The 14,518-nt window shown below is 45.0% G+C and overlaps 1 protein-coding gene across 1 annotated transcript; it reads left to right on the top strand.

The window, feature by feature from the left end:
• Positions 1 to 998: 998 nt before the first annotated feature.
• LOC123026019 (alpha-tectorin-like) lies at positions 999 to 13,359 on the top strand. Its single transcript, XM_044435254.1, has 5 exons — positions 999 to 1,013; positions 10,008 to 10,289; positions 10,974 to 11,111; positions 11,551 to 11,717; positions 13,208 to 13,359. Exons 1-5 carry the CDS (start codon positions 999 to 1,001, stop codon positions 13,209 to 13,211), a joined length of 606 nt encoding a protein of 201 aa, XP_044291189.1. The 3' UTR covers positions 13,212 to 13,359.
• Positions 13,360 to 14,518: the final 1,159 nt, after the last annotated feature.

Below are 14,518 nucleotides of genomic sequence, written 5' to 3'. Positions count from 1 at the left end.
CGTCATATTCTGAACAGAGTACCTTGATGGACTAACCTGGGAAGTATTGGGGTTGGCATCTGGTGTTCCTTTACGCTTGAGGCAGCCTTGTAAAGGTCAGGCCAAGTCTGGGGAGATCGTGGCAGAGAGACTTTCTGGCATAGTTTTAGCATTATATCAATACATCTAAGTAATCAGAGCCATTTTCCTTTGTTTGTTCATCCTCAGTAATCTTTGTCTTGAATACATTGCTGATGTAGCTGGAGGAACTGGAAGAAATCTCAGATTAAGTCATCCACATTTGAAAAGAACGTAGATATTGGCGCCTCCATCTGGCAGTAAAAGTTCCATCTAATGAGTGGAGAACAGTCGGAGTGCAAGGTTCTTGAAAGACAGGCCGGGGTGAGGTGGGGGGCGTCTGAAGCAACTCCTACCCTGCCTGACCATGGGCTACCCTGGTGGGTCCAACAACATCTGCAGGATCACACATTGTCCCACCCTACTGTGATAAACACGTAGCAGAGGGAATGCTGGCAGCAGATCAGTGGCCTACCCTGCTGTTCCGAAGAGGAAAACAAATGTGTCAAAGGAAATCCCCTCTTCTGTTATAGACAATGGGGACAAAGATGTTCCAATATGAAGCATGAAAGAGCAAAGTAGCATCCAAAAAACATGCACTTTCTGGGACATTTGAATGATATTTTCTCATTATAAGATTAACAAATCCTCTTGGGGAACTTTTCTGTTTGGCGGGACATGTGCCAAGAGTAAATTTCCAGTTCCTGGTGCAAAATTCAAGAGAAAAAAGCCTTGGTACAATCAGCTGAACTTTGCTGCCTCTTCCCTTGGGATGGGATTATTCTGGTCTGGAGGCTAGTAGTGATGTAGGAGAAATTCAACAGTTCTAAAATGTTGTGTGAACTGAACACATTCAGACTTTCTGGGCTGCTCAGAAGACTAGGATACACTGAGATTCACACTTTACAGAACTCTGCTATCCATTTCACAACTCAGTGAAAATGCGTACATTTGAGGTAAGTGTGAGCGTTAAGTGCATATCAGGGGAAAATATGCACAGGGTATGTCACACCATGCTTGCAAAAGAAGTGTGCATATTAGGAAAAATACATCCAAGAATGCATTTATTGGTAAAAGGGCACACAAAATGTGCTGAAGCATTGTGCAGCTGCCTCTTTCTTTTAAATGAATTTTGCTGCATTCACAAATTGATGGGAGCAAGGCTGCCACGAATTTGGGGTCAGGGAAATGAGAAATTCGGTGTAACCAAAATGTGCTGATTCATCCTTCTCTGTGTGGGTTGAATGCCCTGCAGTGGAGCAGCGTCTGTTTGGAGTATGGGATGGGCCATTCTTTGCTGGGGCTGGCCCAACTTGCAAGTGTTTTGATACTTCAAGACCTGCTGCCCTTCTTTTGCCGCCTGTCCCATGAGGCTTTCCCCAGCTCTCCTTGCTTGATTCATTCATGGGATCTGAATCAAGACCAGCACTTTTAGTTATGCCTACCCAGCTCCTTATGTATTGGAGAGAATTTTGTGTCCCCCCAACAAAAAATTCCTAAATATATGTTTGCTATTATCGATGCAGTATTGATAGAATACTTCGACAGAGGAGAAATTAATTTCCAAAAGGAACCTGTAATGAAGTTTTCATGGGCTGGGTTTAGATATCTTGGACTTATCATACTGAGCAGGTGGCCAAGGAATGAGCACCAGTGTCCTGTTTTTCATTGTAGCATCCTCAGCTTCTTATGCTTCAGCTGGAAAATGTCATAAGGTAGTTATGCCAATGGGGATGTATCAGACCAAGAAATGCAGCACGCTAAGGGGAAAGCTGTGGTTAGGCAAGCTCAAGAAACAATAAAGTATAAAACATGCTGGTCAGGTTCACATGTCACGGCACAAAACAGTGTGTGCTTTCCATGGCTTGCCTTTTGTCACCAGAACCTACACAGCAGACAGCCATAGTCTCCATGCAAATGTGGTTTCCGTGCTCCCAGCCACTGAGAATGAGGCTGAACAAGGGAAGCCCATTCCAGGAGGGCAGAAACCTGCCAGGCAAACAGAAGACTGAGTTTTGTGGTGGCAGCAAAATGGGAGCCAACCTGCCAAAGCAGTTGATGCTGTTGCATCATAAACTCCCCGCGAAAGCAAACAAATGTAAAGAAAGAGGTTTTGCTACAAAGCTCACATGTAGGTGAACACTACCTATAAGAAACTTATACCGAATACCTCCTCTCCCTGGAGAAATTTGGTGAAATTGTCTCCTCAGTTCCTCTGCCCATAAGCATGGCAGAGAATGTTGGATGGCCATTTATGCACAGGGCTAATGGGGTGCATCTCATAGGGGTGTTGCTTGCTTTCAAGACCTAAGTGAGAAGATCTCATGTCAGTTTGGGATAAAGGCACACCTGTCATCCGACAGCTGGGCAGGCAACATGGTACCCTCCAGATGTTTGGGACTAGAATTCACTTTTGTTCTAGCCACCATGGCCAACAGTAAAGGATTATGGGAACTGTAGTTCAACATATCTGCAGGGTGCTGTATTGCCTACCCTTGCCTTACAGGAAATTTGAGAAGTACAAGTAAATATTAGCATCCGTGTTTTTAAGGCTGGGTTAGAGCTAAGGTCCACTGGTTTTAAAATGTTTGCATATGCATAAAGACTAATCAAGGAACAAGCTGTAGATTGAAAGTGTAGGTATCAGGTGAGACAATAAAGCAAATACCTTGCTATTGACTAATGATGTGTCAATGTGCATAAAAACATGATCAAACAGGCTTTATTTACCTTTACAAAGAAGCCAGGTAAATTTACTTACCTGGCAAAGAAGTCCTATTGTTAAAAAAAAAAATCAGACAAGATGCTTAGCTGTAAATTTTGGGAATTACAAAAAAGAAGATACCACACTTCTGTTGAAAGCACATCTTGTACAAACAAATTTCCAGATCAAATAATACTCCTTTTAGAGGCTGGAGGGACATTTTGCAATTCAAAGCTGTGGCTGCACTTTGTGGAGAGTAATTTTGCAACTGAAAGCTGGGTTGCACAACTGGAAGCAGTGGCCGCACTGTGATTGTGCTTTGCCAGAATGAAGAAGAAATGCATTTGGTTTGTACCGTAATACAACAACACCTATGGTGTATTTTGCAAGCTGATTTGTTAACCTGAATGTGATTCCCTTCCATTTCTGCCACTGATCTGGATTTTGCCATGCAAGTGGAACACTGCATATAAAAATTTGAACATTAGGGGAAATTATGCACAAAACTCTACTTATTAAGAAAAGCAATGGACAAAACTACATAGCAATTTTCAGGACTATAAAATACTCACAAAATGTGTACAAATTGCTTAACACAATTGGAAATGCGATGGATAGACTTGCATTTGAAAAAATACCAAATATCATAGTAAAAAAGATGGTGCAATACTACCTCATGGTGTATCTTCAGCATCTGGCCTGCATTCCCTCTTTGGAAATAACTTGGAAAAATCCTCTGGGGCCATCAGACATTTTGGATTTCCAGCTCCAAGGTCAGAGACAATCCAATTTCCTCCTCACAGCCAGCTTGAAAAGAGCAATGCTGGCTGCCTTTCCAAGGATGGGACGCATATCTTTAGAAGGGACAAAGGAGGAGGTCTTGGTGGACAGGGAGAAGAAGAGACTCTAGAGGATGGGACATGAACGATTCTGACCATTCTGAGCTTCAGCTTCTCTCCCCCCCAGCTTACCTAGCAAAAATGCAGAGCAGGAGGACAGGAAGGTGAAGATCACCTCATTACTCCTCCCACCCCCATTGCAGAAGATGTGTGAGGACCTCCACACTGGTTTTCAGTGCCCAGGGTGCAGCCCTGGCTCCTCCCCTTAGCAAAATATAGAATCATAAAACAGTAGAAGTGGAAGGGGCCATGAAGGCCATCGGGTCCAATCTCCCACTGTTGCAGGACACCAAGTTACAGCATTCCATTCAGATGACTGTCAGTTTCTTTTTGAATGTCTCTAGTGTGGGAGAGCCCACCACCTTTCCAGGCAGCTGGCTCCACTGTCACATTGCTCTGACACTGAGGAAGCCATTCCTGATATCTAGCCTGGATCTGGGTTGTCACAGCTTGACTTGATCATTCTGTGCCCTGCACCCTGGTATCAGCAAGAGGAGATCTTGAAGAGTAGCAAAGAGTAGCACTGTCCAGACAACTGGGTGCAAGAGGAGGCTGAGGGCCTCCTGTTTAAGTTCAGTTCAACTCTGGCATAAAGACATAAAGGAAAATCACACTGGTGGAGGTGGAGCAGGGGATCACCTATCTGTGTTTCCAGCATATCTAGGAGATATCAGGACGCATGTTATTGGACAGCGGAAAGTATCAGTAAGGCTGTATCAGGATCATGCAGCACATCAGCAGAAAGGAAAAGCAAACATGGCATCAGTACAGCAACTAGAAGGGCCTGTACTCATCTGTTTCTCACCGAGCGAGGAAGCCTGGAGAGCAGGAAGTGATGGGGAGCAGAATTCCCCAGATGCACTGATGCCTCGTTAGGGCTGCTGAACTGAGCATGGGGTATTTATTTATTATTTATTTTTATTTATTAAAACATTTTTATGCCGCCCCATTCGCCGAAGCCTCGGGGCGGCTTACAACAATAAATTAAAAGTAATTATAATATAAATTACAATAAATATGAACATTAAATTAAAAATACAAAAATACAATATAAAATAAGCCAGAAGGCAGCAGAAGTTGTGCGGGGAGGAGAAGGAAATACTATGTCCTTACTAGAGAAGGAAATACTACTAGGAGAAGGAAATACTACTAGGAGAAGGAAATACTATGTGATGGGGGGGATGAGGAGGAACTCCCAAGCATGAGGGGTAGGGAAGGTACATAGGGAGTAAAGAGGGTGGGTGAGGACCAGTGCTTAGGGGCAGGAGGTGGGGTGAGTGGAAGTGAATTCAAGATGGTCTGGTATTGCCCACCATCCTTTCTCTGGGGATTTGGTGGGCTGTTGGTGCTTTGCTGCTGAACACTTCTGGACAGGTCATTTAGACACAACAGAAGAGGCAGAAAACTATAGAAGCAGGACAGCAAACTGTAAGCAAGATGAATTTCATCCTGAAACAGCAGAGAAAGCAGCAGGAGCAGAGGGCAAAGGGGACTGGAAAGAGAATTTCAGGTTTATTTCCTGAGAGCCAGCACTTCTCTGGTCCATTCCTGGCAAGCTGGTGGCAAGTTATACCGGTGATATTGCAACTCTGTTTGCTCCCATCACAGAATTTAAGGGTAAATTGCAAGACTACTCAAAAAACATAGAAAGGAGGAATCTGAATAGCATGGGTTGGGTTGGGTTTGTGAGCTCAATTAATTACATAATTTACATTCCACCTTACAAGATACAGATCCTTCTAAGGCAACTTACAAGTAGCATCTAAAGGCATTCAAAAAATCGCAATCAGTGGTATCAAAATGGAAAGATTCTGCTGTAGATCTGATGGTCACTCGCCCTACTGAGGGAGGGGGAAGTATTGTTCTAGTTGGGACAGGAAGGAACATTTGATGTTCTCTTTGCCCAACTCCTCTTCCAGAACCCTTCCGCTAGATTATTTCCCTCTTCACTGTCAGGGCAGTGAAAAGGTAAGTAGATGGATGGAAGAGAAGCACCAAGATGCTCACCTCTGACTAAGGACTAATATCCAAGCTGGAGAAGGTTGATTACCTTTGTATTTAAGCTACCCGAATTTGAATTCTGGGCCTAGAAATTAAAAGGTTTGCCAGCCCCTCTACTTTTAGGAAGGGTTTAGTGATGTATTTTAAAAATATGGTAGTATGTGGACATGTTTGTCACAGTTCCGAACATTTGTCTGCTCCACAACTCTCTGGTGGATAAACCTGGGCAGAAAAGCAATACAGCTTTTATTTTGAGCTTTATGAGAGCCCTCCATGATGGTGACCCTATTTGGGGAAAGGAGTTCAAAACCATGGATAGCTCCTATAAAGCTCAAAATAAAGGCCACAGTGGCCAAACAGCCTACCGACACAGGAGTTATCAACCTTGACTAGTACATAAGCAAGTCCATGCAATGAATATGCACTCATGCGACAGGAGTACTTACTGCCATTGCAATATTTCTTCCTAAAAGCCACCCTAAGCCCACTCCTGGCAAGCAGATGGCCAGCAGTGGAAAGGTTGCCCACCTGATTCCCTGGAATCCTTTCCATGGTGCTAACTTGGGTTGTGATGGGGAAAGGGCATGGGGGGTCCACTGGACAGTCAAGCTGAAACAAACCCTGACACCTTCCTCCACAGCAACACTCCTGACTCCCATCTTTCACAGGCCAGGCAGGAGTGAGTCCACATGTGATGGTAGGCATGTCCTGAGCGGAGCTGGCTGGAGCCAGGGGTCAGACTAGATGGCCTGGCAGGCCCCTTCTGACTCTCTGTTTCTCTGTTTCTGTGTTTCTATGATGATAGGATGATGCGCCCACAATATGATGTGATCAATGGCACCTTCAGGTGCAGGGACACCGCAGCGTCCTGCATTGCGTGAGCCACTCGGACTGGTAAGCAAAGCAGCAACTGCAAGCTATTGGATATGGGATTGGAGCTTCTTAATTAAATGTCATGCCCATGGGAAACTGGCGTGCCAGCAAGAACAGTGCCAGACTGAGAATTTCCTGAAGGTACCCTGTTTTCTCTTATCTTTAATGTGAAGGAGATTGCGAATATCTTACTGTCCCTTTTATGCAATGTGAAATGGTATAGTCCTAAGGTGCTTGCACCACCTCCTTAAAACAAAAATATCCTCCTACCTATCAGCTACAACTCTGTCTCACACTTCCATCTCCTTTTGGCCCCTTCTATTTCTTTCATCCATTTTATCACACGTCTGGAACAGACAATCCCTATTTATCAAATTGCATGTCTATCAAGCAATTTCTTAAGTGCAGCCTTCAAGATCTACTTCCTCAGCAAAGCCTTTCTTGGACACCATCCCAGTGACTCGTTGCAGGCCCCTCCGCTTCAGCCTGCCTCTCTCAGATCTCATCACTGCTATTCCTCTTCCGTTGAATGGCTTCGTGATGCTCCACCACTCACCTTTTCCCATCAGGTGGAAATAATATACCTCTGACTGGGCCCATCTCCCTGGAACACACTGAGCAAAGGGGGAATGGAGCTTGGTGCCAAGCCCATTTGCCTCTCTGTAGGTTATGAACATTTCCTGGTTGCTGTGATGTGACTCATCTATTGTGGTGTGGATCCATTTCTCACAAAGAGAAATTCGATACAGTTAAAATATTGAAATGGCTTGCTGTTTGGCTACTGCCCCCTTCCCTTTCTGAGAATGTTTGTTCTCGTGTGAGAAAGAAGGGCTGTGCAAGTTAGTGTGCGTGTGCTTCTCTGTATGTATGTGTGTGTGTGTATATATATTAGATGCCCTTCCACATATGCTCTCCGGATGCACAGCAGCCTATGCGAACATACTTGCGCACATTAGTTTGAGCAGAAAGGAGCAGCTGGGATGCGGAGACTCTGTGCCTTTCTCCTCCTGGCAGTGGGTAAGTGCGGTACAGTACAACAGGCTCTTTTCTCTCTAAATGCAGATCAAGCCTGATTTTGCCTGTTGAAAAGGAGGTTAGAATTTGTGTAATGATGGTGCTCTACACCTGTCTTCTAAGGAAGAAGAGACAATCACCAATGCTGCACCTCTCAATTAAAAATGTATATGGTGGCTTAGGGAGCAAGTCGATGGCTTCTTGGCATGGACTAGGGCTTTTCCAGAGCCCCAGCTCAGAGGTCCTGCAGCCTCGGAGATGGGACTCCGACGGCTGGATCTGCACCTGCTCCCTTTGTGGCTGGGGCAGGAAGGAGTGTGTGGACTGCCTTCTGAGCGTGGACGTGTGCCTGGGAAAGAGGGAACACTAGTGTTGCTGGAGCAGGAAGGAGAGACTGCTGTGGCCATCCACCCGTGCTGCATTCAAAGCTCCTGCCGTCTTATTCCCAGCACTCGATCTAGATAGCCAGAAATGGCCGTGTAAGTTTGGAGGTTTGCATGCATATATGGGGAGGACCAGCGGATTGGACCCAGGCTTAGAGCAGGCCCATTGAAATCAATGGAACTTAAATTAGTCTCATGGCTAAGTTCAGTTCTATTTATTTCAATATGACTATTTATTTCTAAGGGTGACTAAGTCTGAATCCAAGACACTGTTTGTTTTTAAATCACTGCATCTGACATCATTACATGCAAGTAACACCAAGCAACAAGCAGACAGATTTAAAAGATGTTGCCTTCCATTCAGAGGAGGTAGCATAAAAACTGATGTCTCTATATTTAAGTCTGAGAAATTCAGGCTGGAAATAAGACATCTGACATATAAAAATGATACAAGAGTGCCTGCAATTAGAGGGATGTCCACTTTGTGCAAGAATGCAGGTGTTAAAGTTATACAGAACTCTTTATCAGGTGGAATCGAAAGAAAGTGTGTTGCAATATATGAAGTCAGTCTTATTGCACAAGCAGGACCATTCAAGCTTGCAAGGCCTAGTTTTAGGTACTGCAGTTCAAAGGGGGACATAACAGGAAGCAGTGCAGGGTGGACTGCTGGGCTCGTGACTGGATGCATGTCAGCGTCCTCTTGCAGGGATCAGATGAAATGACATATCAGTTTATTTCCTATTCTACGGACCCATGTGGATGTTACGAAAAGCACCAACGTGAGTGCCCAATGAAGTCCTCCTGCTTTCCAGAGTAATGTCCAAAGGGAATGCCCATAAAAAGATGTGCCAAGTGAAAAGATGTGTCCATTTCCACTGCACCGATTCCCCCTTTTGACATTACAGTAAGAACAAAAGGCAGCCGCTGTATATAACATTGGAACATTGATTGGTTTTGACTGATGGTTTGCCTGGGTTTATATCCAGCCTAATGACTGAATGATCCTCAAGGCATCTTACAATAGATCATAATAACACAGGTACATAGACATACAGATGCATTCAAACCGCCAAACTCACATGACCAAGCAACATTTAACTCATGGTTGGATGGATGGGGCGAGAGTATGACCCCCTTCAGCTCTCCAGTCCCGGGAAGGGTGGTGGCTGGATCTGAGCACTCATGCTGGCTGGGAGGTGAACCAAAGTTCTGCACAGCTGCTGCTTCTGTGGGCAGTAGATACGGTCAGGATGACCTTTGGCTGCTTTGCTGGTCTTACGGGAAGGAGAAGAGCAGCAAAGAAAGTACTTCCCTTCCCCTTTGCAGTCATAACCCCTTCTGCATGTTTGATTTATTCTGCTCTGTGTAACCAAGCTTATTCTTTGGGAGATATTTATTTGACTTCAAAAAGAGTCCGTGTCGTTCTTACGTGGATCCAGTCCAATGTGCACAGAAAAGGAAGGATTTGCTTTCTCATACTCATTCGCTGCCTGAAATTCCATGTAACTCTCATTGCAGTGGCTTAAAAAAAGGAATGGAAATGCTTTCTTTGAGTGAATCAAGGATTTCTTTCTTCCAGTTTTAATTTCAGGTGGAGGCACTGGAATTTTAAGAAGCAAATGGATTGCAGGGATGGCAGGTTTATTCTTCCCCTTCTGGTGCCCATTGGTACCAGTCAGGATCATACACACTTACTGTAAAGTAAAAAGAGGAGAACTGGGGAAGGAAGGAAGGAAGGAAGGAAGGAAGGAAGGAAGGAAGGAAGGATGGAAGGAGATTATGCATTGCTAGGCATCAGCTCCACTACCTAGCTGCCCATGCTGGGTGCTGAAGTTGGCGCTGCACCAGCTCCCATCACAGTCTGCCAATGGTGTCTCCTCTAGTAGGTGCTTGTCCTTTCTCCAGGCTTTAAGGCCCTAGGTCATGGCCAAAGTCCAGCCACTGAGTCCTGGACCGTCTTCCTTTGATCCCTCCCCTTTGTGACTGATGTGCAATGTATCCGCTAAAGCAGACCTGGCTGTTCATCCACCTGCCCACCAATTGCCAGCCGCATCTTCTTCTACTTCCTTTCTTCAGGTGAACAACAATGGTGTGGTCTCCTTCGGCGTGCAAGTCTCGCAGTACACGCCTGATCCTTTCCCCTTGGATGATGGGTGTCCCTTCGTGGCCCCATATTGGGGTGATGTTGACAATACTAAAAGTGGAGATGTCTTTTGGAGGCAGACTAAAGACCCAGCAATTCTCAGTCGCTGCACCAGAGACATCAATCAGTACTTCCCTGAGATCTCTTTCACAGCAGAGTGGGCTTTCATTGCTACCTGGGACCGGGTGCCCTTCTTCGGATCTCTTTCAGATAAGGTGGGGCTCTCAGGCAGTTGCCTTCAGTGGTAACCTTTACCTGTTCTCCCAACTACACAGGAATGGCTTTCTGTGAGGAGCAACACACATGTTGCAGGAAGCATATGTAAAAAGGCCCAATGCTTCGCAGGGATGGTGGTGTTATGGAGAAGAGGCATTCCCACATATCAGATGGCCTCTTCCAATCCCCAGAAGCAGAAAAACTGTGTAAGCTCCCCTCCAAAATGAGGATGGAGATTGGCATTGCATTTTACAAAATGCTAAATGGATGCAAAGGTAGAACTAGGCATATAGATGCAAGACATGCATATAAATGGAAATATAGAAATAAGTTCTGTCATTTGCATAAAAATGCAATGCATCTCCTGAATGTAGGAAATGCTGTAGCCAGGCAGCCAGTGTGCCTGCCAAGTGCGGACAGACCCTCCCCACTCTCCCTCCTTAGGGCTCTTTATTTTTAATTTAGACTTAGACTGAACAGCTCTTCCAATACAAGATGACCTTGTACAATTGAAATAAAGGCCTGTCCTCTGCACAGCAGGACACTTGGCCACCCAGGAGAGAACTGGCCCACCCATGAAGTAAAGTGAGGCACTTGGTTACTGTTGCAAGCAAAGCAACTGATGCACATTGCATGCTTCTTAAGTGCTCTTCACCCGTATGTCCATTGCCTTCTTTCTGCAGGTCAACACCTTCCAGGCTGTCTTGACCACCGATGAAAAAATATCCTTCATCTTGATGAACTATTTTGACATCCAGTGGACCACAGGGATAGGAAGTGGAGGGGATCTTCTGACAGGCCTTGGAGGAACTCCGGCACAGGTACCTCCAGACAGGTCTTGCATGGTACAGCAAATATTACTCTGGGCAGTTCTGGACCAAGGAATCAAAGTAACAGAGTAACTTCCTTTCTGGTGTCCAGCCAATGGGTGCTGGGGTAGCCTCTTCTTTTTCCACTGATCACTCCTAGCATGATTGACTTTTTGAGTGAGTCAGCTCTTAGGACATGGCCAAAGTGTGACAATCTTTGTTTGGCAATCTTGGCTCCAAGTGATATTTTTGGAGATTCTCGGTCTAGAACTTCGCTGTTTGTGATTTTTGCAGTTCAAAAACATCCAGCTTCTTCTATCTGCCTTGTTCAGAGTCCAAGTTCACAGCCATATGTAGCAAATGGAAAAATTATTGCATTGACTAATCTGTAAGACTGGAAAATACATGGGTTTTTACCTTCATGTGACTGTTCCCTGCTCCCTTCTCCCAGGCTGGATTTGACAGTGGAGACAAAAAAAATTATTACAACATCCCAGGTTCTCGCACCCCTGAAATCCTCAACATTGGAGAAACCAGCAATGTGAATGTGCCTGGGCGCTGGGTGTTCCAAGTGGATGAATTAATTGGAGTCCCCACTGAGAAAATGGAGTGTTTGCAGTAAGTAAGCAGCAAGACAGCGCTGCACTCTGTTCCTTTATTAATTATGTCTGTGAATACTTTACTAGATCTCACAGTTGAAAGAAATCTGTGTTGCATTAAAAAATGTGCACAGTAGTCTTTATTCACAGGTGCGCAGGAAGGTGCCTATGCCAGATCAAACAATGGCACCCTCTCTCTGGGGTCTTGGACTGAGGTCTCTCCCATGGTCTGTTACCTAATTCTTTTATCTGGAGCAACCAGGGATTGAACCTTGGATCCTCTGCATTTGAATCCTGCCTTTCATTCCATTCCTGACAGATTCAAATAACCATGAAACTGAAGCATTTGGATTTAAAGCCATTGCTGGGTTTAGACACTCTGATAACCCACATTCAGTGGTTGAGTATGGTTTGTCATTGCACTGCGTTGCAGCTGAAACAAGGGTTATTATGTTTGAGCCCAGTTGTGCTAATTAACTATGGTTTGTTAACCACAAACAACCTGCAGTTCACGACCCAGCAATGAACTGAACTTTTCATAGCCATTCCATGCTTAACAAACCATGGTTTGTTAGCATAACTGGGTTTACACAACACAAAAAGAGACCAGGGCAACCAAGTCTGGGAAAGAAAGTGGGATTCCAAATTTACACTTCTTTACAGAAATTTTCACATTTACTGTTGGGAAGCAGAAGAAAAAGAAAATGAAAGACATCAGCCCCTATTCGCATGAGAGTTGTTTTCCAGAAATGTGGCCAAATGGTTATGGAGGACTGCCCTCAGCAAAATAATGCTTGCCTTCTCCTGGAACGCCCTTGCACCCCTGGCTGGATGCTCCAAAGCCACCCTGGAGTGCAACAAGGTCTGCCAAGGTGTACTCATTCTTTACATAGTACACAAATGGGACCAGCTCACTTTAGATTCAAGGACTCTGTTTCGCTTCAGACAATATTTACATAGTTGTGTGCAAAGGATAAAACCTTCCGGAGAAAGAACCAGTTATGACCAGTTATGTTATACTTGACCATACACTAAAGTACACAACATCTAATGCATTCGTGAAGCAAACTCTAGCCCAGGAGAACTTGTGCAGTCGCTTTCCGGGCTGAATAAGAATCTCTCCCAAGAGACTAAGCAAACAGGGCATGGCTTCTTGATTTTGCTTTCCCAGTTGTTCATATGTCATAAGTGAGTTAAAAACCCCACATATGCTTATGCTTTCCCAGTTGTTCATATGTCATAAGTGAGTTAAAAACCCCACATATGCTTATGCTTTCCCAGTTGTTCGTATGTCATAAGTGAGTTAAAAATCCCACATATGGTTACTCAGAATAAAGCCCCATAGGACTCACTCCTTGATCAGTGTGTTTAGATTATGTGGACCTGGACATGGGTGGGACATATTGGGGAAGGCTGTTAAAAACGTCTCTGAGCTGATAAAACTGCTATGGGGAGTGGGAGGGATGCAAACTTCCTTCCAGTGCCAATGTTGCCTTCTCTTTTTACCAGGTGAAAGCTCTTCTCATTCAGAGGATCTCCTCCTTAGTCACCAGCAACAAGGCAGGACATACTCAAATTCTTTCAAGCATTCCTCTGCTGCCCCCTACAGGCAGGGAGGTTTCTGGAACTGCTGTTAACACCAATAAATGATCCTGCACACATTGCTGCTGTCCTTTGTCCATTTCCTGGGTGACAGAAGCTGGGCAAGAAAGAGGAAGACAAGGAATGCATGAGAACGTGTGCGTGTGCGGACTTGTGAATGCTTTTCATGGGCAGAGGAGTGCCAAGCTTACTTCACAGAAGGCATGTCCCCCCAACTTTCTTCTCCTAACCACAAGTGTGTGTTTGGGTGGGGACTCTGGTAACTCAATAGTAAGGAAATTTTGCACTTGCTGGGAACACCCTATCATAGCCAGTCCATTCTAGGTGGAGCCGTTAATTTTCTTCCCCTGACAGAGTTCTTATACTAGTCTTCCTTATCTGGGTGCCCTCCAGATATTTTGGATTTCAACTCCCAACACCCTCAGCCATCATAGCTAATGGGCAAGGATGCTGGGAGCTGTAGTCTAAACCATTTGGAGGATGCCAGGTTGGAGAAGGCTATTTATGCCTTCAGAGATTGGCACTTCTTTCTCTACGGTTAACCCCTATAGTGCAGTTTACTCCTATACTGTGTGTGTGTGTGGGGGGGGCGGGTTAGGGTTAGGGTTAACACCTGTTGAAGTTCTGCCATTCATTTGGGTAGAGAAAGCCAAACAGAAGCAGGTAGCTGCCCTGATTCCTTCCAGGTATGCACCCTGGCTTTGAAAAGTGGTTCCAGGTGTTGAGTCAGTCCCTTTGAGATGCATGGACTCAATTACTGCCATTTCTATGTGTGTTTTGATGCCACCAGTGAGCTAATGTTTACACCCGAGATTATGTAGAGCTTAAGCAGGATGTATGACTGCTGAGTGAGGAGGGCCAGAAACAAGGCTTCACAGGATTATAGCCAGGCAGTAGCGATTATAAGGTCACCCATCACTGCTGTGCCAAAATTCTGCATGCAGATCCCTGTAATTCTGCTAGGCACATTTTGGTGGCAATTCAGAAAGTGACATTTCAAGGTTCATGCTTGCTAAGCAAAACAGCTGAGGAACTCAAATAGCAACCATTAGAACCAAATGTTTCTCACTGATGTTAGTAAATTTTCCCTGGATTCTGGGAGAGATGAAGCAAAGTGCCTGTCCCCAGGGCATCTCCTAAAGGATGGGTGAGCAACACAAAGTTTGATGTATCAGCAGACATCTAGGGGAGTTGCACCATGGGCAGAGAACCATGGCT

Source organism: Varanus komodoensis, unplaced genomic scaffold, assembly GCF_004798865.1.
Source record: "Varanus komodoensis strain SLA01 unplaced genomic scaffold, ASM479886v1 scaffold29_1, whole genome shotgun sequence".
NCBI classification, from domain to species: Eukaryota; Metazoa; Chordata; class Lepidosauria; order Squamata; family Varanidae; genus Varanus; species Varanus komodoensis.
Note: the sequence above shows the minus strand (reverse complement) of the source record. Positions and strands in the feature narration are given on the sequence as shown.